The sequence below is a fragment of the Rhinolophus sinicus genome, chromosome 16 (assembly GCF_057876585.1).
Source record: "Rhinolophus sinicus isolate RSI-liver-muscle chromosome 16, RSI-T2T, whole genome shotgun sequence".
Classification (NCBI taxonomy): Eukaryota; Metazoa; Chordata; class Mammalia; order Chiroptera; family Rhinolophidae; genus Rhinolophus; species Rhinolophus sinicus.
The window spans coordinates 148,749,846-148,776,704 of record NC_142516.1 but is presented as its reverse complement, the minus strand read 5'-3'; the positions used below and the strand labels follow the sequence as shown (position 1 = coordinate 148,776,704).

The 26,859-nt window shown below is 40.4% G+C and overlaps 1 protein-coding gene across 36 annotated transcripts in view; it reads right to left on the bottom strand.

Annotated features, from left to right (window-relative positions):
* Positions 1 to 26,859, bottom strand: part of DOCK9 (dedicator of cytokinesis 9) — a 256,192-nt gene that overhangs the window by 13,676 nt on the left and 215,657 nt on the right. For 13 of the 36 annotated variants that reach the window (XM_074329465.2, XM_074329454.2, XM_019756904.3 and 10 more), the window contains 11 exons: positions 21,987 to 22,102; positions 16,592 to 16,729; positions 16,290 to 16,472; positions 15,203 to 15,316; positions 14,874 to 15,089; positions 13,316 to 13,373; positions 12,231 to 12,371; positions 10,805 to 10,911; positions 2,844 to 2,966; positions 2,081 to 2,194; positions 340 to 486 (listed from right to left, as the gene is read on the bottom strand). In XM_074329465.2, the coding sequence (XP_074185566.2) occupies positions 340 to 486; positions 2,081 to 2,194; positions 2,844 to 2,966; positions 10,805 to 10,911; positions 12,231 to 12,371; positions 13,316 to 13,373; positions 14,874 to 15,089; positions 15,203 to 15,316; positions 16,290 to 16,472; positions 16,592 to 16,729; positions 21,987 to 22,102 (1,457 nt within the window). Of the gene's footprint in view, positions 1 to 339; positions 487 to 1,371; positions 1,408 to 1,715; positions 1,878 to 2,080; positions 2,195 to 2,843; positions 2,967 to 10,804; positions 10,912 to 12,230; positions 12,372 to 13,315; positions 13,374 to 14,873; positions 15,090 to 15,202; positions 15,317 to 16,289; positions 16,473 to 16,591; positions 16,730 to 21,986; positions 22,103 to 26,859 lie in introns of those variants that run through there. The other 23 variants (XM_074329468.2, XM_019756895.3, XM_019756902.3 and 20 more) reach the window with 6 other exon arrangements.

The window sequence follows — 26,859 nt, the reverse complement described above, 5'->3', positions numbered from 1 at the left end:
GGACCGAGCAGTGAGAAACAGAACCTTGGATGCTACTCTTACACAGTTCCTAACTACCTGGACTAAAAATGGTATATCCTTTCAGATGTTAATTATTTTATAAAAGAATATCTTTTTAAATTATGAAATAAAGATATGCTTAATGAAGGACACCTGGAAAGCATAAAAAGGGATTAAGAAGAAAAACTATATACTTGCCACTAAGGGCCAACTATTCTTAATTTTTTCCTGGGTCTTTATTTTTTTCTATACACATTTAAGAATATATAATATACGATTAATCATACATAATCAAAACAATATTATATTGCTGTGAAATGTTTTCAAACATGGTCATACCTTGCCAGAATCCTGTATCATTTTGACGTTTTCAGAACCGAATTTATCTGAGTAAAGTTTGAGGAGTCTCTGAGAAATTTCTGACAGAGGCGTGAGTTTGGGTTCTTTGTAAATATACTCCTTCCCATCTTCATCTTCAAAGAATCCCTGTGACATAAAGTACAATTAGAGCTACCTACAAATACATTCCCAAGGCTACCACCTAGGAAGGCTTCTTTTGTTATAAGGATTAAAAAAAAAGAAAAAAAAAAAGAAGAATGATTCGAAATAAAACCCTAATTTAACAGGCTTTCCAAATAGGAAGGGAAATGACAATAATGTGAAGTCTGGGTGCAAAGATAAAGGAAAACACAAAATTGCACACTCATTCAAGAATGCTGTCATTAAGTGTTGAGTGAAATGAAAGATTGGGGGTTCAAGAACATGTAGTCTCGGTGAAGTCTGATGATGGGATTCAAGCCTGTTTCACTTTCCCAAGAAACACAACTTGCTCGGGCACGCTTCCGCAGCCTGCTGCAGGCAGGCCTCAGAAACGCACACACATCCCTTCTCCGGACCCTTCCCACTTCCACAAGATTTTACGGCATAAATGGAAGTATTCAGGTCTGGAGTAGGTTCAGCAAAAGCTATGTAAAGTTTGTAGACATTCTATTTTGTTTTGCTGATAAGAAAAACATTAAAGGGCTATAGTATGATGTCAGAAAGTATTTTCATCATCACCAGTCATATCACCAATACTTATTTACATTGTCATGTTTTAGCACCTGTCATGTCTGAATACAACAAGGCTAAGAATTGCATGGGAAGTGAAAAAGGTTGAAAGTTTAAAAGTCCAGATTGGGGTTAATATTTGGAAAAAAAAAAGTTTCTCATCGAAAATAAGGGAGAAAATGGTGCCAAAAACACAGTATATATTATACATATAAAAAAATGCAGGCTAACATGAAACAAAAAAACACCCACATCAAACTAGGAGTTTAGATGCAGTAATTTCACTACATTATTTGCTTTTTAAGCATTTACTGTAATTACCTCCACATCTGTTTCACTGTCTGTAAACTGGTATTGCTATAAAGTTATAAAAGACAATAACAGAATAAATTGAAGGTCATATAATGCTCATAGAAAACCACACAGCCTAAATAAATGGATTATAATTTATAACACTTAATCATGTTAGAGACTTGGAGGTTAAATGTTCAGTTAAATTTAAATTAACCCTTTCATGTAGGGTTTCTGAAATAGTACAATGGTAAATATACTCGTGGAGATATTGTATTGTTATAAAAGACAGAGATGCACAGGGACAAAAAAAAAACACCCAGAATCTTAATTTTGGTTTAAAACATGCAGTATAGATGTATGAGGAAACCAATGATTTATTTCTGTAAATGGAATAAAGTGTTATTATTATTTTTTTTTTTTTGAGTTTGTAATGACTGGATATACATACAGACTTGCAAAGGAAACTTGCAAACCACACTGAAGTATCAAAGATGCCGCTAAGAAAGTCTTATGATGGGAGAACTTACCGCTGCCTTAAGAAAGTAATAAAGAAAAGACAGGAAGAAAGAAAAAAAAAAAAGCAGAAAGTTTACTACTGAGGAAGATAAGAATCATACTAAATATGACAAATTCATCAAATCAGCATTTATAGAAAGGAGAAAATTTACAAAATACAATTTTATAGCATCAAAAAACAAAGGCTTGGGGCAGCCTTCAGAACAGAGAGGCGGCTCACCTGTCCGAAGAAGGCTACTCGGAAGTAGGTCCCCAGGAGCCTGCGGCCCGAGTGCATGACCTCAGTCACTTTGCTGTACGCCCGGTGTAGTGTGTCATACAGGTGGGCCAGCCTCTGGAAAGCAGAACAAAACCCACACCTTCCTACTTGCAACTAGTAGAATCAGTTTTAAAATAACAAATGAGATCGCATGGGTAAAAATCCTTGGACTTCAGTTAAAGAGAAAAATAAAAAACGTATTTTGATTGCACAACTGGTATCACTCATTTTTGAATTATAATGTTTCCTACCCAAAGGGCCATCTTTCCACAAGGCAGTAAGCAAATTCCGTTTTCAAGTTAACATGAAATGTTTTCAGTCCTAGCTTTTCCTACTCCATTTGATAGGCTAAGAGAAACTGGATGATCTCGCCAGCCTAAGAAGGATGAAAGAGACACCACTGTCCCATGCAGGTGGAGCAAGAAAGACTTTTGAAAAAAGGCAACTAACTGGTGATTATAAAACTGTGTTCCTGGCAACCTGTCAAAGGAGTTCCAGAACTACCAACTCCTTGGTTGTTATTTGGGGACTGCAGAGAGGTAGGGGCCTGTGCGTGCGACATCTGATGGCTCTGGCTGTGGTGACCTCCGGTGGTATGTGGAGGGCCAGAGACCACTTGCCCACCTGACCATGGCCTCTTTGCTTTTTTCACATGTAAAAACGTCTAGGGACATGTGGCACTCCACTGTCCTCTCAAATAGGAAAAAGGAAACCATTCAGATACCTCAAAATCCCTCCGTTTCTCATAGATGGGGATGATGAGCTTATAGATGTCAGCGATGAGCTCGTAGCGTTCAGCCTTCCAGAGCCCATCCGCACACTGCTCCAAGAGCTCCATGAGCACGTCCTGATGGAAGAAGAAGGCCACCGGCCAGAGAAGAGTGTTACAGGGACCATGACACAGCAGTCCTTGCAGAAAGCATAACTGGTTAAGACAACTGGGAGGAAAATGCCAAAATATGGACTATTTTAAAACACTAACTTCCACATTTATAACAACTCATCACTATGTTCTTTTTTCAAAACGAGCTATTTCTAATCATGTGTACCAGCCGAAAGGTAGGGTCACATTGTATGACTGTGTAATATAGTTAATTGCAAGGAAAAAACTGACATTGGTAGGCTCTCAATTTCTGTTCTTTGTTCTCTTTTTATGAATATTATTAGAAAAAATTTTTTCCTTTCTGAGGAACGATGACAATGCTGAGACATGCAGTTACTAAGCATGACTTCAACCTAAATTAAATATCTTAGAAGACAATTTAGTGACGGCGGGTGGAAGGCACTGTGCCTGCCTCACCAATATCCTTCCCTTGGAAATCTACTTATTGAAGTTTGGGTAGTCACCCGGCCTCCATTAAAGTCCTCGAACTTTGGCGGAAGTTAACACTATCCATGACTCAAGGGTTGGGGCATGTGGCTCAGATTTAAGCTAGTAAGCATCATTCTATTTCCTGGCCACAGTCATTGCTTCATCGTGGGTGGACATGTGACCTAAACAAACCAATCAGAGTGAATTTTAGGACCATAGCTTGGAATGCTGGGACAGAAGTGCTCTCCCCCGACTGGACACGGGAAGCAGCATGTAGCTGCACTAGGGTTGGCATCCATCTCACGGCCAGCCAGGGACCTGTCTCCTTAGTAACAGAGTGGAGGGCTCCCTCTCCCTCCCAAAGCCACTGAACCATTGATAACTAGTAAGTGTTTGGATTGTTCACTAAAGGTTTTCTCCTATGTTTTCTTCAAGAAGTTTTACATTTACAGTCTATGATCCATTTATTTTTTAATATAGTATAAGTGCGGGTCGACGCATATCTTTTTCCATATGTATGTCCTATTTTTGAAACAGCATTTGATGAAAGACTACCCTTTTTCCATTGACATGATTTGAACCTTTGTCAAAAATTAATTGACTATATGTGTGTGGGTCTATTCCTGGCTTCTCTATGTTGTTCCATTGACATGTGTCCATCCCACATTGTGCCAATACCACACGGTCGGGATTCCCGCTGCAGCGCTACAGAGGGGTTTCTCTGCAGCGACACTACTGACCTTTGGGGCCAGACACCTCTGTGCTCTGGGGGGCTGCCCTGTGCAGTACAGAGTGTTTAGCAGCATCTTTAGCCTCTACCTACTAGATGCCAGTAGCAGGTGTCTCCTTCCTCCCTATCCCCAAATCATGACAATAAAAAATGTGTCCAGACATTGCCAATGTACCCTGGGGATGGGGGCAAAATCATATCCAGTTGAGAATCACTGCTTTATAGTAATCTTAGAATTGGGTAGAGTCATTCTTCCAACCTTTTCAAAACTGTCATTGCTAGTCTAGTTCCTTTGCCTTTCCACCTAAATTTTAGTCAGTTTGTTTATTTCTACCAAAACTCCAGATGAGGTTCAATTGGGACTGCTTTAAATCTACAAATCAATTTAGGGAGAATTGACATCCTAACAATATTGAGTCTTTACTCCATTTACTTAGGTCTTCCTTGATTTCTTTCATCAGTGTTTTATAGTTTTTAGCACACAGATCTATATAGATTTATACTTAAGTTTCATGTTTTTTTGATGTTATAAATAGCAGTTTTTAAATTTTGATGACATTTTTTCAAGGAAATCAAAGTTTGAGATAAAAGATTGGAAGTCATCCAGCATACTTGTTTGTAAAAAGTGTTCAAAATAATTGTTAACAACATAGTGAAACAATGGTATAAGGCTCCCTAAAAAGAAGAAGGTTGATTAATTTTTGTATATTGATCTTATGTTCCTGTGACCTTGCTAAACTCACAGTTTCAGTAGCTTCTCTATAAATTCTTTGGGATTTTTCTCTGTCACAAAAGAAAACTGCATCTTCTGTGAATATAGACAGTTTTATTTCTTTTTCTTGCCTTACTACATTGGCTAGAGCGTCCAGCATGGTGTTGAATATAAGTGGTAAAAGCAGATATTCTTGTCTTGTTCCCAATTTTAGGGGGAAAGCATTGAGTCTTCCAACATTAAGTATAATGTTAGCTGTAGATTTTTTGTAGATAATCGTTTTTAGGTTGAGGAAGTTTCTTTCTATTCCTGTTTTTTAAAAATCATGAATGGATGTTGAATTTTTTCAAATGATTTTTTTTTGCATTTATTGAGATGGTCATATGGTTTTTCCTTATTTATTCTGTTAGTATGTTGAATTATACGGATTGGTTTTCCAATGTAGAACCAATGGTGCATTCCCAGGGTAAACCCTACTCAGTCATGATGCATTTCTCTTTATATATATATATTAGATTCAATTTGCTAATATATGTTTAAGGCTTTTTATAGTTGCCTTTTAACATGTTTGCCTCCTCCATCATACTCTAAGTGAAGAGCAGGGCCTGTCACAAGGGTGGGTACTCCGAATGAGGGGCAGCAGGGGTTTATTTATTTAACAGTAGTCAGTGTGTCGCTAAGGCGAGTACCGCGGAGCCAACGAGCAAGTGAATAAAGCACTTCCTGCTCTCACAGAGCTGAGTCTACTGTGGACACAGATCCATAAACAGATTGTAAAAGATGGTGGTAAGTGCACTAATAATGTGCAGGGAGTCAGAGATGCAGAGGTGGGGTGGCATCCATCCAGGGATGAGGAAAGAAGGCGGGCATGGAAGCTGACAGAAAGTGACACCTGACTGAGTCTTACCAATGATGAGAAGTTAGTCAGATGAAGGTGAAAGGTGGGACTGGGAGCAGGAAGAAAGACAGGGGCACAGCATGGGCAAAGACACAGGAGGGATGGAGTGTGGTGTGGGAGGAATTTGAGGGGTGGGAGCATAGAATTTGAACCAGAGTGGCAAGACACGAGACTAGGGAGGTGAAAAGGATTAAACAGACGACATTGGCACACTCAAAGTTTTCCATGTCAAAAACAAATTAATCATTAAATGTAGACAATTTTATGAGACATGAAAATGTATGCAGACACATGTCAACTAGCACAATAATGAAGTACTATATACGATAGATATTAGTTGATTTTAAAATGTTCTGTCTTTCCATGTAAGGTATCTGTGTACAGCAGCCTTTCAGGTATACTTTTAAATGGCCCTAGATTTAGTCACTTAATAAACATATATCAAATAGGGTTTCTGGGTAATCTGGGCTAAACTTGAATATTTGAATTATTCAGATTTGAATATTGTTTTTATTCCTGTTTAGTTAAACCAGAAACACAAGGAAAGTTTAATAATAGAGAAACCTGAATTCAAGTAACATATCAATATTATAGACAATTGAATTCATTATGAAAATAACTGTCATATTTGGTACAAAAAGATGGACTTCAATGAGGGAAACTGCCCAGAATGGTTGGAAAATGGGAAGGTTTGATAAAGTGAACAGAGCTTAGTAAATAATTATGAAGTAAATATTACAATTTGATGGTAATCAAAACTTAGCAAATAACATATCGTCAACTACTATATGTGATTGGACATTATCTTTCTTTTCTGATTCAGGAGGCATTCCAGCTCTATGGTTTATCAGTCTGAATTCACTTCTTATTATAAGGAAATGGCAACATATACTATAAAAAGCAGAGTCTGTGCACATCTTACCAATAACAAATTAAAAATGGCTTTTATAAAAAAAAAAAGGTAAGTTTTTCTCTCAGAAAAGTGGAGTATGGACAACTGAACATCAAAGCTAATTTTGGTGAGGTAAATTATTCCAGCTAATGTCAACTCTATATCTAGACATTTACAGCTGGCACATCAAGTACCAATTCTTTGATAACCAGTAATCATAGACAGTTAAGTTTGAGAGACCATCTGTCAACATCACAGAATTATAAAGTGCCATAAAAACTATGACATCATGGTAACTAAACATTGGAGCATATATGGATAATATTCTAGTAGAAATTTACTTTGAATTCTCAGCAACCACTGCACCTGAAAACCAGAATTCATCCAGACAGTGGTCAGATAGGCAATCATACAGAAAGCCTGGTGGTTTTACCACCTTGTTTAAAATTTGAACACCGAGATTTTTTTTTTCTAAATTGTCAATACACACAAGGAACTGTAAGTAATTAATGATAGGTAAAAAAAAACCCTCAATGAGCTTTACGCACCTGAAAAGTACACATTTTATGATACTAGACTAGCCTTAAAAAGACCTCAGTGCACTAAGCTCCTAAGCCACTCGGGAAGCTGTTTAAATGTAATTGGCCAGTCCCAGCTTTACATGTGTCGGTGATATATAAATGAGGGCACCGAGCGCCTATCTGTGGAAACAGCACATTCCTGCTGTGTATGTGCAGGGTATTGAAAATGTTTTCATTTAAATGCCATTTGCTCCATTTTAGGATTAATTTCATTTAACCTTTCCTATGAAGCCAGATATTGTTTCTATTATCTGTCATTTGGGAATACCTGTAAACATGTGACCTGGCTCAGGCAATGTTGTACTTTGTAACATAATTCATATTTCCACTATATTAGAATAATCACCTGGGATGTTTGTTAAAATACAGATTCCCAGGTGCCACACCCACCCAGCTGAATCTGGGGTATAGAGGAAGAATGAAAATCTATCCTTGTGACAGGAATCCAGGTAATTTCTAAGCACACTAAAGTTTGAGGACCACTATACTAAGTGAGATTTTCTGAGCCCTCCCCTACATAAAGCCCACAGGTCCTATCAGGTGGTTCCTCTGTGGAGTTTCCCTCTCTCCCCTCCCTTAGTCCACAGGTTGAGGGGTGGTTACCCAGCTGCTGTCAACCTCAGGGATTATTGCCATATTCCTTGTTGGTTTCCCTAGACCCTGTCCAAATTTTTCAATATAGTCCCTTTATTAGACTTTCTTTAATTTCCTGAGTATGTCACCTATTTTCTTCCAGGACCCTGACTGTCTGGGATAATGAGGAAAGGATCTCCAAACTACATGGGCTGTGTACGATTCTGACACCATAGGGGGAACTCAGAATTCTTCAGTCAGCACAGGATCCAACTTGTGGAACAAAATTGCGAACAAAAATGGGATGTTGCTCTTTAATCAAAAGTAGCTGGGAGGGAGTCTGCTCTTGAGATCAGAGTCAGGAAAGATAAACCACAACCAATCAAAACTCATGTGAGGACTGCTGTGAGGAGAATTGTGTATTTTTAGATAGTTCCTCTAAAATCGTGATAGGAGAGCACTGAAGGAATTTAAATCTATCTAATAATGCAGATGAAAAGGACAACGCTTTTTATTAAGCTATGTGTTAGACATCTATTCCTTTCTCTGGAAGAGATTTTCAACTTTCCCTTTTTCTTGAAACATCTGATAGCTAAAGCAAAGTGTACGTGGCAATTTCTGTTTTCCTAGCTTTTAGAATACATGTTATTCATTCCATTCCCAGCCTGTTTCAATCTTGAAGTGCAGGGATTGCTCAGGATTTCATAACCTCACTGTGTCACAGCATAATCATTACAGATCGTTGTGTACTATGGACCTTGTTAAAAATTTACCAACTTTATGCTTCAAGGACAGGGTGGAAAATCCATATTCTAAAAATAACTGATAAAATCATCCCAATCATATGGGTACCATTCACAAATTTCCCCAATAAAGCCGGTATTTGATTTCACAGGTTAATTCCCTAAGCTGATGATTCCAGCCTTTTACTTACTCAGATGAGCAAACTTGAGCTTCATGTTACCATCCCAGTGGGACAGCTTCCTTAGACCTGTTTACTTTCAAATCCTTAATTGTTCTTGACATCACTGTTTTCCTAACTGTACTCTAAACAAAATGATATACTATGGAGGTCCTACTTGGCATGGGGGACAAGGGTGGTTTCTACAAGGAGACAATCCGTTCCAGACTCTTAGGGAAAATCCTGGTCAAAACTTGCCTTGAAGTGAGCCATTCAAAGTCAAGAGCACGTGGCCCTGTTACCTCGGTGACACGTTTCACACTTCAGAGTAAAAAGTTAAAAATTACCACCTGCACAGGCATTTCAAGGTAGAGAGACAGCTGACCTGCTAATGCCAGGTAATAACCAACTTGATTTTTCATTTTATAGAATACTTTGAAAACTTTACCTATTGTGGTTAAAATTATTTTAATATTTAAATATGAAACACATTCAATATATTATCCTCCTTTCTCATGACAAGTTTTTAATTTAGAGGGTTATTGGAGACTAGACAATTTATGACACTGGTTCTTAAACTTTTGGGTCTTAATCTCTTTAATATATCATAAAAATTATTGAGAATTCCTTAAAAATTACTAAGAACTTTTATGTATATGAGGGTGATCTCTCAATATTTACAATATTAGGAATGAAACTTAAGAAAAATGTAAAAAGATTTATTAATTTAATTAAAATAACAATGATAAATCTATTGCATGTCAACAAAAATAACATTTTTAGTGAAAAAAATAACAATTTCCAAAAATATAAAAAATAAAAAGGGGGAGAAGAGTGGCATTGTTTTGCGGTTTTGCAACTCCCTTTAATGTCTGACTTCATAGGAAAAATCTGGATTCTCATATCTGCTTCTCCATTCAATCTGTTCTCTGTGTTGTTTTGGATGATGTATATACAACGAAGATCTGGCCTCACACAGACGTTCAGTGGGAAAAGTTGGGACCTCAAAGACTTCCTGAAAGGGTTTGGGGACCCCGTGGGTCCCAGGACCACACTTTGAGAACTGCTGATTGATGACCTGGTTAACATCGTGGAGAATGTTTGTTCGTAGGCCCTACTTATTGGCAAGAACATGATTAGAAGTCATCATATTAATTGCAGGACTCCACATCATAAAATCAAGTGTAATAGAAGCAGAAGATATTTACTCCTTTCTCTGTTCTTTCTTTCAACATGAAGAAACAGACAATTTTATTTTCCTTTAAAAGATGGGCAGGATTAAAACGCTCTCCCTTGACTGTTCCATTCTGCCTGAGTTGAAGGAGGCAGGCACACACATGAAAAGCCCTCGTAGCAGATACTCATGGAAGAGGAAATTCAGGGAACGCAAGCAGAAAACTGGCATTTGTTCACTTTTCCAGCTTTATTTCAAAACTCTCTAGTTATAGATAAATGGCTGCAAGGTGATTTTGTTTTGGCAAGAAACTTGCAGAAACTGCTACAATGATCTAATGTCAAACTTTTTGGTGTTCAGTGGGAGTGGGCCGGGTGGTCTTATTTACTAGTGGTGCACAGAACCTGGGCTTACGGCACACAAGTGGGGCAGGGAGCTGGGCCCGAACAGGGTCTGTCCTGTGCCAGAGCCCAGTCTGGCCTCTCATAACTTTGAGTGTTTGCAGACCCTGGGGAGAAGTCTAGTGTCAGAGACACTGATTTAAAAGTCACGTGAAAATAGCAATAAAACCCATGAACTGGAGAAATTAATTGCTAGGAAGAATGAGAAACTTTATGGCCAAAATACTAGACCTTGTACCACAAGTGTTTGAACTCTCAGCCTCCCTTCCACTACTAACCAGCTCCTCAAACCCTTTTTCCAGAAAAGAGCAAAGGAGGGATTCCTAGACAGGGAGAATGGCAGAAACTTTTGCTGCGTGGTTTCAGTTGTCTAGAGAGTAATTTTAATTAGAGCAAAGTGTGTAAACGGCAGCTGCAGCGAGAAAAGCCTTTGTGTGACCCACCAGCAGGGCAAGCAGCAGGTTTTGAGACACTCGAGTCACTCAAAACCCACACAGGCCGTGGCACTCACCTCGTTGAAATGGACGTCCTGCATCCCGACGTCTTCCATCATGGAGGCCTCCTCGTCTATGTTTGGAGTAACCACCCTGAAGGCTGTGCACCCTTGTCTGAACATGCCTAGAATCGAGACAGCAGGGAGAGTCAGTTATTAACCTGTACATCAACGAGGCCTGACGGTTCTTCCTGCTCTGTGTGCTTTTGTGCTGAATGAAATAACCGCTTTTGCAATCTCTGTTTCAGGCCAGCATTCCGGGTGCCACTGGGTGCTTTCCTTCACTCGTGTTTAACTTTCAACTCCCTCAATTTCTTTGTCTCACCCCTTTGTGTTCTTCACCCACCTTTCTTAAAATGTATGCAATCTTTAACTAAACTATAAATGAACTGAAATAGGTATGGAATCAAATTAATGATACAGGAATAACCAATGAACAATAATTTGATTCGGTAAGCTGATCCGTGCTCAGATACCGAGAAGAATAAAGAAGCCAAGGCCAATCAAGGAAGTACATACGACGCAAACATAACTGTTTCCTTCAAGCTGCCCTCTCACCCACGCTGGCTGGGGATAAGCCAGCACTCAGGTTGGAAGTTGCCCTTCGCCTTTGTGAAGCACCAACAAGGTATAATCAACAGCTATAGACGGGAGCCGAGAGGCCGTCTTAGCTGGTTCCACATCGACCGGCTAGGGCAAGGAGAGGCCTGCGTTCTTCTCCACAACCGGAGAGCGGGAGCACACAAAGCTCGGATACTTCCTAGGCACTCAATTCTCTAGGGAGGAATGGTATAAGGTTGGAGCTGGGATAAATGCCCGGGATAAGGTAATAACAACAGTGGCCGATTTGGGGGCCTCTGCTTTTCTTGGAGTCACTGGGAAAAGTTTGATGTCAGTTGGACAATGTAAGCTGGGCAAAAATAATCACGTGAAGAAGGACCTGAAATGCCTTGTTACTCAATTTTGAGATTGATGCTTACAATAACAGAAAACAAGTCAATTGAGACCTCCCATATTTTGGGAAAAAGAACAGAGTATTTTGAAATGAAGCCTTAAAGGGTGGCCCCTAAAGTCAGAGATTTTCCTGCTGCATACTGGTCAAGGTTTCCAGGCCATTCGTGAGTCGTCTAGTGTCTCTGCCACTGTGTTGGTTTAGCCCTGCTTTTGTTTTATGGAGACATGATTTCCCTATGAGAAGCATTAATTTAGGAAACTGAGGATACATTAATGGACATAAAGCAAAATTATAAAAGCCAACCACCCACTCTGAGGCTACAGAGTACATTTAAGTCGACAACTCGGCTCCAGTGCAACAACGACAGTGGTGGCCACTCCTCTCCTTGCCCACAGGAACTGACTGCCACTGCATCGGCAAGGCGAGGGAAAAAGGGAGGCGGGAGAGCCAAGGTCATCCATGCAGAGCTGACAAAGAAAATGCCCACACCTCTGAGCGTCATGTGGATGGGGCGGCTGGGGCCTCGGGGGCCAGACCGACCCTCAGGCTCACCTCCCTGGCTCCTCCTCTGGCAGGTGCTGTGGCTGTAGGGGAAGAGGGTCGGCTCCCGCCGGAGGGCTAGGTCTGCTTCTAAACATGAGGAAATGTATTACCTGACAATAGGTCTCAACAGAAAATGGTGCTGGTAGTAAGAGAATATGGAGCCCTTGAATTTCTTTCTCTATCAGGCTCTGGGGTATGACAACCCTAGACTCCCTTAAATCTCATTCCAAATAACCACCTGTACCAGAAATACAGAAATTCCCTGGTCTCAGCATCTGTGACTTTCTACCATTTCTCACTTTGTAAATGTACGCTTCGGTAGCCAGCTCTCGTGCTGCTGTGGCTCCAGCTCACATGCGTCCACCCAACCAGCTTTTCTAAGAACCTCAGTGTTCCAAAAAGCAACACTGCCATTTTCAGGCTGCGTTGATTTTTGAAATGGAATCAAGCAACTGGTGTTTAATCAAAAGGAACCCATAAAAGCATTCATGGCCTGCTAATCTGGGAACAAATACATAAAGCACAAACACGCAGCATTCACTCCTTGCCACCTCCTCCCACTGGGAGGCAAGGTTTCCAGCCAGCAAGGCTGCCCTGTCAGACAAGAAAGCCAGCTGGGCTGCGTTCCAGAAAATGCTGTCTGATGATCTGTGACAACTGTCTTTTGATCGATATATTGTTCCAGTGGAAACTATCTTAAGGAAAAAGAAAATCTTTTCAGCTCAAGATTGGCTGGTCAGGGACATCCAGATGTAAAGCTCATGAACTAGGTTTTATGAGCTGGAGCCATTAGTAAGAGGTTATATGACAACATGCCATCCACTTTTCTTTTGATATTGGCATTTCTGCTGTGCCTTCTAAGTCAAGCAAATGTCACGCCAGTGAATAAAACCAAACACACACACACACACACACACACACACACACACACAAATCCCCCACCTTCAAATCTTTCTCAATGGCTCTTGCTCATCTTTGCCATTTTGTACAATTTTATATTCATTTCAAAAAACACAGGAATCATCTCTCACCTTTCCGTGTGAGATATTCTGCCACCAGGGCTGTGACATGGACATAGCACATCGCTGCCTATAATAAAAGACACATGCCTCAGAATCACCATTTATAAAGCATGTCAAAATGTTCACAGACAGAAATCTATAACTGTATGTACTTACACTAGATCTCAAGGGACCAACTAGTGTTTCTAAGAGCAGAGAGCTTACCTTTGAAAAAAGTGGAATGATTCACATGAACTTTGAAATAAATTTTGAAATACATTGGAAATTGAGACAAATGGCATAACTTGCTAAGGTTCATTTCTATTTAGAATGATTAAATTTTAATGTAAAAGATAGAAACATTTTTCTTACTATATGTAAGATTTCTGCATCGTTTCTCATAAAGTGAAAAGATAACCCTTGAAGAAAAGGTGTGTGTGTGCGCCTTTCTAGATTCTGAGGAAACTCCTCAAATTTCAGGGGCTAATATAGTTTTCTTTCAACTTAAAAAAGATGAAGTTGTAACTTCTTCCAAACGTAGAATTCTATACCAAAATTCCAACTAAATCTTAAGTGGGTAACAGCTTAAAATTAAAGAAAAAAATAACTTTATCAAGTTGCCATGGTCTTATAAAAATCAAAGACAGCTGTTGGAAACGAACCCACTGTAAGGTTCTAACGCCTGAGCCCCTGGTTCTTGTCAGACTAAAAGAAAAATTACTCCCACTCATAATACGTAATTCATTTTTGTTATGGCTAACGTATAGTCAAATTTATGGTCCAACAGAATGGACTCCTTGTCAATAATCAATATGTAAAAAAAAGTTACATCAATTTTTCAGATGTGGAACATAATTTTACTAATTTAAGCAATTACCAAAGTTTAAAAGTAAAAGGATGCTTCTTTGGTAATACCATTGATCACAGCTAAATGTCTTAGGCACAAACCCTGAACAGAGTTTTCACGGGAACGCAGAACCTGCCTTACAGCCTATTATTTTCCTTAATAGACCCCGTTTTACAGCTGACGTCATCGAGGCACAGAGGGGTTAAAAAGTGGCTCAGTGCCACAGAGTTAGTATGTTGGATGTGGGATTCTGTCTCGAGCCCCCACAGCCAACCCCCCACCATGCTGTCTGCTGACTGATACACGGCAGCTCTGTACACGACATGAAGAAACATTTCATGAACAGATTCCTACCACACCCACCGATGGAAATAGAGAATCTCAAAAGGAAGAAGCGATGCCTGATCATCACTTTAATAACAGGAAAATTTAATTTGATCACAAAATAGCTGAAGGAGAGAACTAGAGAGGAGTTTTGATGCAGAGACTGACTGCACTTGAATTGGCCGGCATCCGTCTGCATGGACATGGATGTTTCTGAAGAGCTTTCAAACAGGACTCTTTTTTGACAGACTATCCCCTTAAAATGTGGTAAATGAAAATGCTTAGATGGCTTTGAAGTAACCCTGAGCCTAATCACATACTTTTAACTGGGAAATGTTTCTCAAAATTGGCTTCTTTTAGTGACTGGGGTAGAATCAGTTTTCTCAAAAACGCAGCCTGAGAGGCTTGCGGGGATACCTCGGAGAGATCCCCGTTTTTGACGTGGATCCTGGCCATGCTGTCGAGCCAGGTCTTCCTGAGCTCGGGCGTGCTGGCGTAGGACTTGGCCAGGCTGTACTGCAGGTCCACCAGCATCTCCGGGTCGTGCTCGTGCTCCTTCATCTGGGCCGTGGCCATGAGAACAGTGCGTATCCTTTTGGTCAAGTCCTTCACATCCGAGGAGAAGGTGGTATGCTAAGACAAAGGCAGAAGAAGGACACATGGCTTTCCGCGGCCTTGTACCTGTCCACAGACGTACTAGATGATGAGGTCCTGGGGGTGAAAATAAATGGGACCAGGCCACCTACCTTGATGAGCCTGTCACTGTTGGCACAGTTGTTGATGATAGATAAGGACTGCTGGAATCTTGTCCCCCCGATCCCGACTACGTCTGCTATCAGCTGGCTGACGGAAATAATGACCTAGGGACACACAAACGTGAGCAAATCACCTTCAGATGACTCCCCCAGCTCAGCGCCTGTCTTCAGTGAGGACGGGCATGGGGACAGAGGAAAGGGGAAGTTCTGAGCAGGGATCACACCAGTGCAGGAAACGGTGTCTGAGTCACCTTTGTACCCTTCTCCGAATTATTCCAGAAGGTGACTATGCTGCCCGTAAGTATTTTGTCTGCACGGCAAAATGCTGATCAGGAGAGTGCAGAGGAGTGAGACTCAGACAAGCCCCTACCACTTGGGTCGTTATTCACCTATCACTTTCTCTAACAAAAAGGGAGACCTCATTATTTACCCCCTTGGTTTTTGGTTTGAACTTATATGTATTATACATTCAATAAGTGGACTGTCCGCTGCAGTTTTTGTTAAAACATACACTATGCAACGGGGATCTGCCTTTTTGGGGGTCCCTGAGTAACATTGCCTTTTACCCAGTAACTTAAGCTAAAATGTGGCTGTGCATGTAGTTTGCAAACAATAAATATTTGTTTTAAAAAAGGAATAAATACAGAGATGGAGAGGGCACGCCTATATATGTTTGCACGAAAAGCAAGTCTACAAAAATACATTAAGACTTTTCAGTATCCCATCTGACAGAAAACAACCACTTTAGGCTTTCTGTGTCTTCCCTAAGAAACCCATCCTCTCAAGGCATCGTCACGTAGTTTCTCAAATATCTTAATTCAATAGCATTTCAGTCAGTCCAAGATTGATTCAATATGTAAATGTCAGTTTACCAACGGAAACACATCCTGGGCCTACATTTTACAAGGTGAAGGATGAAAGGAACCAAACCAGTCAGCGTGACTTTCGAAGTTTCCATCTCCAGGCCACATGCTGCAGTAGTTACGCAGGGTAAGTTCGTACATGTGACCCCTGCAAGCTTTCCTGAGGAAGCTGTATTTCAGAGTACCCTCGTCTTAGAAAGCTAAACTAGACGCACTTGCAAATGTGTCCGGACAAAGGACTTCTTCCCCGTGTAGTCGAAGTTGTTGCGCATGAGGAAGTAGAGCAGCTGGGAGGCCTCGGTCCTGATGGAGCTCAGTTTGGAGTTGCAGCACTTCAGAATCTCATAGCACAAAGCAGCACACATGTCGGCTCTCCCTTCATAGAACGTTGAGGGGAACTAGATGGGACAGGAGAAAGCAAGTAAACCACAGGAAGCTTAGCGCTCCCTTCAGCTCCAGGTGGAAAGAGGACAACACGTGACAATCAGTCATGACCTTCCCTGATGAAACACCTTACCTTATAGATCAGCGACCTTAAGGCAGTGAAGACATTTTTTAAAGCCGTTTCAGATTGATGTTTTTGAAGAAAACACAGGTAGACGTCAAACACTTTTTTCATGAGAGGATTATGTCCATGGTCAGCCAGGAGCTGGTTCTTTGAAACACACGAAGACAGTGTGGTGAGCACAGCAGACACCGCTAAAGGTTCCATACAATGTTTAGGCTCAAGGTTTCCAGGTACTAAACTTATAATGTAAAACTCTGCCATGAATCCTCTTGTAGCACAAACAAGCCAATTGATAAATTGATGCTTTGCATAGTTTACTTTTTTTCTTATAAAGGGAGGGACTAATTACAGAACTTCCCAGCAAACCGTAAGATGGTTTAAAGGGCCACTGATCCTCAGTACTGATTTGGTTTCCATTTATTTCCTTACTTTTACTGTATACCAGTAACTGATACAGGGGTAATGATTGTGACTTTTTAATTCCAACAAAAAAGTGCCATTACAGGTGCCAGCTAATTAATGGGCTGGAAAAAATACTGACACGAGGTATATGAAACAGGTCTTCTAAAAGTGAGGGTCCGTCCTCCCCCTCCCCCAGCTTCTCAGGCACTCTGTTAAGTTACTGTGAGTACTTAGTTTGGTAAGGTGGAAAACGTACAGGCTTTGCTCCAGTACCATTTATCCTGTGCATGGATTTGCACAGGTAAATGGAGTCTTACCATTCTCACATGTAAAACAGATGACCCTAAAACTGACCTCTACAGCTACTCTGAAGACTTCGCGGTCCAGTATAGAAAACCCCTGACACATACGTTGGTCTAGCTCAATAAGTGGTGGCTGGCAGGGTTTTAACATGCCACAATTTTACTTGACAAAACAAGAGGGTCACGAGTAAGTACTTATCATTCTTCAAGATCTCCTCACACCAACAGCAAATTCCTACTAATTCAACACCTTGCAAACCTGGTTGGCTAAAACCCCTACTGATTGTTGATCACACACAGTGGATAGAGGTGTCACCCAGCTAGAGACCAGCATGGAGTCATCGTGTCTAAACATAAGTGACACTAAACAACTGCATCTTCAAACACAGTCAAGGTTGTCTGAACAAAGGTGTGTTTGGGAGGGGGCATGTGTGTGCGTTTTGCACAAGTAGGCAAAAATGGCTGGACTAAAAAAATGTCAAGAGGCCAGTGTCTCAAACCAATCTTACAATGTAGCCAAATAAACTACGATAACTTACGTCTGAATAATTCTGTTACATAGCAAATTATGGCTGGAATGATAGTTTCAAGAGTTATCTCATCTTATTGTTGGAGAAAAATGTTTACTCAAGGAATACGTTTTGATTTTTCAGGTCCAGTGATTCACAGATGTGTTCACAGCTGGTAGGGCACCTGGCATTCACAGTGATCTTTATATCATGAAATACTGAGGTACAGTATTGAATTCCATCGTGTGAAAGAGAAGCAATTTAATGAGCAGAAAACGTGACTTAATTAATTGAATATGATCAAATTCTCAACCACAAGCAGCTGTTCACCAACTGGAAAAAAAACAAAAGCTGTTTCCAGTGTTTTGGGAACTGCTGATGTGAGCACTTTTCCCAAGAACCATAACCCTTCCTGATTATGGCGAAATTCACGTTTGGGTAAATCTGGATGCGAGCTTTTATTTTCTCAGCACTCTTCATTGGAGATACCCAGGAAAGACGGTTTATACAAAAATTACCAAGACCCCTGGTCCTGCTGTCTAAACTGGCTGGTCTCCAAGTTCCTACCACTGGAGTTGAATTTTGCTTCCTTTCACTCTCTCTGGTCAAGGTCTTTGCTCTCCATTTTCAGGACTTACTCTTCTTGGGTTCTGATCTCAAAACTTGCTTGCAAGAATGGAGTTAAAGCTGACTTATACTAAGATATAAATAAGCCCTCACTTAAAGGGGTAAAGGACCTTTCAGCCTGGACACCCAAGTTTACCAGCTACCTTCCTTAATCTCCCAATTTGTTTCTCTCCCTCTCTGTCTATGTGTGTGTGTCTCTGTCTCTCTCATTAATTAGAAAGTCATAGACACTAAATGTAAAAAAAGCTTTGAATATTCAAAAAGGCCCACAAGGGGGAAAAAAAGCAAAACAGAAATCACTCTTCACTTATGCACTTAAAAATAACCACAGGCAGCCAGGGAGTGTATCTCATTTCTACCTATTTTATCCCTATAGACTTTTACTGAGGGTGGGGAGATTTCATTCAGGAAATTAAGTTAGACCTTAGAAGAACATGAAAGACGTGACATCGCTACCAATAAAGTGGAGAATCGGTTATAAATTATTCTCAGGAATTGTCTGATGTGGATTCAAGTTTGACTGTTGAACACGCCCTTCTCAGGGAAACGGGCCTTTCAGAGAATGAACACAATAACAGTAGTTTGTATAGATCCAGGAATGGAGAAAAACAAACTTAAACCTTAGGTGCCAAAGTGAGCTATTTGGAACTATGCTATTTAAGACAGATGCTAGGCATATAGCATCTATTTTTACTTAGACATTGATTTTAAAGTAACTGTAAAAGTCTAGTTGAGAGAAGAGCTGTTTGGGCTGCAGAGGCTCACCGATCGCTAAGATGACCTCGACCTCATGTGTCTTTGCAGACCAGGCGTGTGGTGTGTAAACAGACCCCAAACTCCCTAGCAAGGGCCCGGTTATTCTAGGGCTCCTCACTCTGATCGCTCCCAGCTTCCTACCATCGTGTCCCTGCTTCTCACCGTGCAGCTCAAATCGAGACAAGGCACGACATGGCATCACTAAAAATACACTTTCAGATTCAATTCGTGAACACATTGAAAATATTATCAACTATTTAAAGTCCAGCATTGGCTTGGGATTGTGTTAACAGACATTGCAAACTAGCCAGAGAAGAACTGTATTTTTCTCCACATAACTACCTAGGTTTACAAAGCACCCTCTTTTATGTATTAAATGATATAATGTGTGTAAGAGTGCCCAGCATGGTAGCAGCATCTGGTAAGGATTTGGTAATTTTTTTCTGTATGAGATCATTCAGTTACCTTGACCGTCATTCAGCTCAGCTCCTCTCCCTCCCTTCCCTGTCTCCTCTCTTTTCTCTCCTACCTTCCTCCTTCCCTCCATCCCTTCCTTCTCTCGCTCTCTCTTTCTCGCCCCCCCCCCCCCGCCCCAACACACCCCTTAGTAGTGAACAAGGGCTCTGAAAGGCCACTTGTGTATTGATTTTGGGCAAATTTCCTAACCTGTCTCAGCCTCAATCTCCTCACCTATTACATGGGAGATAAAAAGATCCACTTGGCCAGTCTGTTGAGAGATTAATGAGTGAGGCTCAGAAGACACTCAATAAATAGCAGGAAGATAATACAATAATAACCAGAATTCAGGGCTTAAATATTTTCAAATACTTTTCTCTCATTAAGAACATGATTTCTTGATTGCCTTTGGCACTTCTTAGATGAGGTCAATTAAGAGACTCAGTAACAATAGGGCTATATTGACAGAAGATAATTTTTCTGCAAATAATTATGTCAGCCAACTCAATGTAATGAGTTAATTTTTCTGATGCACTCCAATTGATGCCTCAGCTGAGTAAATATTTACAAAGGAAGAGCCAGCGGCTGCTGTGCATGTGGATCCAGGCCAGGTAAGCCTACAGCTTGGCATGACATCCCTTGATGCCGTAACATTTGCCCATTTTCCCACTTTTAAATGGGGAGGGGGTGGTTCTGAGCTCTAAACATCACACATGTTTGCACACAGGCATATACACTTTTACAGAGATCATCTCAGCTCTCAAGTTCAATCATTCCTGTGGTTCTCAGGAATCAGACCCTTTATCATAGGACCAGGAATGCGTGAACACAGAAGGTACTTATTGCTAAACTGGAGCCAACTTTGGAGCTCCTACTATGTGCCAGACAGAGCGCAGATGTTTCTGGATACTTCATATCAATCCATTAGGAAAGAGGCACAATCGCCATGTTCTAGGGAAGGGAGTCAAGCTCAGCTTCCCAAGGCTTAAAATCTGGCTCATGTGGAGCTGGGATTTAAGCCCATGGTGGTTCTGTATACATGGCTGTCTCCCAGGGGCACTGGAGCTGGGCTGTATCAGCAAAGGGGGAGGCCCTTCCAACGGTCATCTCACTTGAAACTCCCAATAGCCCTGTGAAACAAACCCTATTTTTCCAATCTTACAAATGAAAAATCTTAGGTTTGGAGACATGAAGTAATCTTCCCAAATATATTCAGCTAATAAATGTTACAATCGGTTTATCGATGTTGCATTTCTCTCTTGAGAGTCAGAACCAGTTTGGTGGCCAGACATTGGAAATGTGGGAACCTTGACCAATACCCTTCTTTAATACAATGCCAGCAATTTGAAGGGGGGCCGGATAAGAACTGGAGGCGCCTTAGTAAGGAAACTGTCACTGTTCTCATGGTTCTCCCAGGCCACACCTGTGCTACCTGTGCCCTTACCACTGCCCATCATGCCAGGTCCCCGCCTGGCTTGCACCTCCGGGGTTTCCTGCTCATTTACAAGGTGGGGCCCAGGCAGAGAGTAGAACCAAGTTTTACAACCACTGTTCTGAACAGATGGATTCACAGTTTGCACTGATACTGGTGTGCATGGCAAATATTCACATTAAAAACTTCACTGCCTATTTACATAAGAATATTTTTAACTAAAAATATCCGAAAGAAAATAGAAAGAGGTTCTAAACATGGTTCTAACTGAGCAGTGATTCACAAGCCACGGTGTTCAGACCTCACCCCCAGAGTTCAGTCAGTCTGGGCTGGGGCCCGAGAATCAGCATTTCTAACAAGTTCCCAGGGTCTGCGGCTGCAGACTCTGACAACCACTAGAATGGAGGTTCCTTGCAATAAGACACTGCTGCCCCCACACTTCTTCAATTAGGATCTGTATTTCCTTGTCTCTCAGCTGGGTGCCTAGTAATGACAGTTAGGGGACATGAGTGGCATGGCTACAAGAAAATAAAGGTATTATTATGAAAAAGTGACATGATGTCAAGGTAATGAGTTTTACTCTGTCTAATAAAGAAATGTGCTTTATAAGATGTAGAGATAAGCAAAGCAGGTAAACGCTTTCTTCTAGCCAAGAATTAACTATCTCCAGAGCCTGTTCCACCATTTGCACACATGTGGCACACTCTGACAAGTTAAGCTTTGTTCTATTTCAGGGAATTCAGTCATGAACTGTGCAGTGGTTTCATTAAGGACATTTCAGGGTTAACGGTTTCCTCACAGGGGCAAAAACAGATGCTGAAGTAAAAATATAACACAAGAAGTCGTTGCTGGTTCAGCTCAATAAGCAGAATGAATTTCAAGGGTAAAGCTCTAACCATCAACAGCTGTTCGATACGGACCTTAAATGCCAGTGTGAACAGCGAGAGCGTGTCCAGAGCCGTGAGGCACACCTCAGTAGCAATGTTGGCTTCAAGTAATGACTGGTGAAGGACGTCTGCGTCTGAGTGGCCGTAGCCTGCACGAATTAGAGCACAAGGTTACTGCCGGGTGGCTGTGGACAGAAAAGCTGGTGGGACAGCAGAGTCACAGTCAACTTCTGATTAGTTATAGAAAGCTTACTTTTATTTGAGGGGCGGTGGACTTGGTAGTTAATAATGTTTCCATTTAATGATAACTTTTTCAACTCTAGAAGGGCAATAACAGCAGCATTTATTGTGCATTATGTGCCAGCCATAATTCTATGAACTTTACATGTATTACCTCATTTAATCCCTCAACAGCCCTATGAAATATGCACATTATTAAACCCTTTTTGCAGAGAAGGAAATGGGGGTACAGAAAGGGTAAACCACTTGTCTCAAGTCACACGGTTAGTAAACAGGGGAGCCAGGAAAGCACATGGACAGAAGTCACCGAGTTGAACCCCTTGACTGAGCCATTAGGACTGCGGCAGTGGTGAGGGAGGTTGAGATTTCCGAAGCTTCCAACACAGAGGCAGCACCACAGCACAGCGATTAGCAAAATGGGCTGAGGTCAGGGTGCTGGTCACTGAATCCAGCTTGGCCACCCACTAGCTGTGTGACCTTGGGCAAGTTATTTGACCTCTTTATACCTCAGTTTCCTCATCTGTAGAATGGGCATAATAACAGTATCTACCTCAAAGGGTTGTGGTGGGTATTAAATTCGTTAATATTTGTGAAGCTCATAAAACAGTGCCTGGCACATAGTGAATGCTATATGTGTTAAATCAATAATGTAAAAATCTATATTAGCTAAAATCATGAACGATAATCAAGAGTTGACTGCACCACTAATAGCATTCTACTTGCTTTAATAAAAAGCACAAAAGCCAGTATGTCTGCAAGAAATGTTTAAGAAAAGGAAAGAACTTGAAGGATCATAATTTAAATACAAACTGGTATCTTCTGTATGTGGCTGTAAAATTAATTTAGTACTGATACAAATGTAGGTTGACATACATACAATTTGAGATATTAAATTATGAAATGGTATGCATTAGCAGAAATATATATAGGGATGCAAAGATGTTACAGTATTGATCTAGATTACAAAGAAAGATGGCAATATAATATCATGTAATGTCTTTCTCCAAGGAGTAAAAACAAATCAACACTTAGCTGTGTAGGTAATTTTCTTAACACTCCAGAGAGGAGGACATTTTGTACATAGGTCAGGAAAATGAAGTATAGAAAACCTAGAGAATTTTCTGGAGATCAGAAGTGGGGAAAAAACCAAACTCTAAATTCCTTAACTAGGTCACTGTATCATACTATCTATTATTGGGATAAAACAAAGTAACTAGCATGATGTTATTCCGACTAACAAGTGTCAGTCACAGAATAATTTTTTAAAGACTACAAAAAAAGCTTTTTTAGAGCTACTGAGTTGCTTTATCAAATGTAATAAAAACACTATTATGTGCTTTCATCCAATTTTGCTGCATTGCATTTTAAAAAGGTGGTCCTGAAGTTTTGTGTTTGTGGGCCGCATTATTTTCACACTGCGAAGAGTTGATGTGTCCTTAGCAAGGCTACGTAACACATCTGGCACCATGCTAGTTCTGTTTCTTTTATTCTCTGTCTTTTTGGTTGGAAATCTCCCAGAGGAAAAAAAAATGGCTATTTTTTTTTTGGTACTATTTTACTATTCATTGTATTGCCTTTGTAAGCCAAGGCGTTTCCTCAGTTGGCAAACAGTTAGTCTGGTAAGATACAGAGACAACAAAAGAGAAAAACAATCAAATTGATTATTGTTACAGTGATCACAAACCGGGGCAAGAAGGAACAACAAAAAAAATACACCTTTTATTAGACCAACCAAAATTATCACACAGGTCAAAAGGACTCTTTATCGAGGGCTGCCGTTTACTCCAAATGAAGTTTTAGAGTCTGGGTTAAATTTTAAGAAGGAAGTTGCTTTAGGGATTGTTTAAATTTCTTTCTCTGCACAGAATTGTCCTTTTTCTTTTCAGATAACTTAAAGTGTATCCAGGCGATCATTATAAAAGAGATAGCCTACACACTGAAGAGTCTCCACAGAATTTACCTGATTTCAGAAATGCTGGCAAATGTGCAAAACTGTATCTCTAAATCAAAGAAACATGTCTCAGAATCAAGGAAATGTGGCTTTACAGCATTTTATTTACTATCTTGAGTGTAGACATTTAAAGCATCCAAGCCCATTTTACCTATTTTTAAAGGTATATTGTCCATGCTTAAAAAACTTTCAAAAAATATTAATTTTACTTCAGAGAATATATGCACTCTGCAGTTTTCATAATAATTCAATATTATGTATAGTAAAGGAATTTAGTTATTATGGTATCACTTTCTTATTCGTAATGCATAGATATCAAAGAATTCTGGAGTTAGATGGGGTCTTACAAGCCATCTCTTACAATTCCTCATATGATGCTTATGTGACCCAGGCAATATTCCCCAATGAGTCCTCATCCAGTCTCTGTTTTTACACCTCCAGCTGCAAGTGCCCACACTACCCTGTTTCCCCGAAAATAAGACCTACCCAGACAATCAGCTCTAATGCATCTTTTGGAGCAAAAATTAATAGATATATTATATTATATTATACCCGGTCTTATATCATAGTAAAATAAGACCGGGTCTTCTATTAATATTTGCTCCAAAAGATACATTAGAGCTGATTATCCGTCTTGGTCTTACTTTCGGGGAAACATGGTAGCTAGCAGGTAAGTTCAGTTAGAAACTACTTTCCCATGTGGACCTGAAATTTAATTCTCTGCAACTTAATCCTTAAGTTCTTATAATGAAGTATACGGAAGACAGGTTTTCTTCAAGCATTTCTACCTTTTGGGTGGCTTTTCCCACACCAGTGGGAAATATGAATTATCATGTAAATTAATTTAATATCCTAGAACAATACATAACATCAAAGTAAATACAAAGTGTTATTTTATATTTTTTGCAAACGTATCACGTATTTGCAAACATGTTTCACTTAGTTTCTCCCTCATAACGTGTTTTATATAAAATATTCTACATGCAGCTATCACTCTCGATTTGTCATTTGGCACAAATCTTTCTACTGATACACAATGAGTGCCCTTTACAGTAAATAGGTCAATATCTTAATGTTGTAAACATTTACTTTTCATATGCTTTGAGTGTTTTTGAAATGGTTGAAACTACTGGTCACAGTGGGATTTGTCATTTTCATTATTTCCTACTAAAACCTGACAGTAAAGATAAGTTCCTGCTAGAGTGACATGTGTAGTGCATACAGTGTCTTTTCTCATGTTCTATTAGTGGGTGATGGGGAGGGTACAGCTTGGCCCCCCATCGGATTAAGTTTCTCACAGTCCTCTGCTGCACCCTGCTGGTCAAGCTGAGGTGTGACAAAGCCTTTCCTACTAGGACAGAAAAAGAGGAAATGAAAATTTCAGGTGTAGCAGCCTCTTCCTGTTTTTATTCTTCGCGAAAATAAATTTACTTTAGACTCTGGCATCCCAGCAAGTCTCTCACATATTGGATCCACATCATATTGGTTGGCCCAACAGAAGGTACTGTATTCACTGTTAAAGAGGAATTCTTTTTAGAGAGACATACGTATGTGGCTACCAATTTCCCATAAAGCGGCTAGGTACCGATGTAAAAACACCATGTGTGTACATATACATGCTCACACACGTACACATGTATACACACAGTACACATGCCCTTTAACATTGTTGGGATAGAAGAGTGGACGCTGCTGGTTTGGGGCCGAGGTCACGCTTTGGAGCTCAAAAATCTAACAAAGGGAAGGGCTGAGGGCCACCCAAATATATACTCAGAATAAGAGATGTAAATGAAGACTGAGTTCTAGGGGAAGAGGCAAGGACTATGAGCAGGAATTGTAGGAACACAGGGGAAGCCTAAAAGAATCAGCTATGCACTGTTTCTTGGGAAAGCAGAAGGAGGAACTGACTGAGGATAGTGTCACTAAAAACTGACTAACGTATAAACTCCAGCATGAAAGAGGAGGGAGGCAGGGACGGGGTTCTCTGTGGGTAGCAGGAAGAGACAATGGAAGTCAACCATGTTAACAATACGGCTTTTGGCAGCTGAACACAGCCAGCTGTCTCTCTCCTCCAATTCAAGCCACCGCCGCAAAATCCATTTGGAGTGGGAGGAGCTGACGCACATCTTAGTGGAGTCAGGTTATTTATGCCTCTGTTGATCATTCATTTCAGTTTTGTTTGTTTTCTGTGTTTCCTAAATGATTGCCTTTGGAGGTGGGGCCGTGGTCCACTTATGGTGTTTTTTTTACATGCTTTAAAGTTTAAGCATTTGCTTCAACTGACAGTGAAGGTAGTTCATGTGTTATAAATGATCTGGGTTAAGGCAATGTCGCAGGTCTTGCAGAAGAGTGGGCATTTAATTTCTGTTTGCTAACTAGGAAATGAAACCTGAAATGAACAAAAACTCCTTGTTATGTTTATTTCAACCCCCGTCTGTAGAGCTAGAAAAAGCCCCAATAGACAAGAAGTTGAAAAATCACATACTGTAGCCTTCGAGGTGTCACTAATGTATACTCTACATTAAGCATGGAACTTAGAACTAGCATATTCAGGCTACCAGTTCAGCGTGTGGCACACTGACAAATATTGATTTAAATTAAGCTTAGAACTTTATAAAGAGAGACTATAGCCATTGTATTTAACATTGTTGGGATGTAAGAGTGGGAAACTGCTGTATTTTGAGTCCTCAGCCTTCTTACTTTGAACTACAGTTG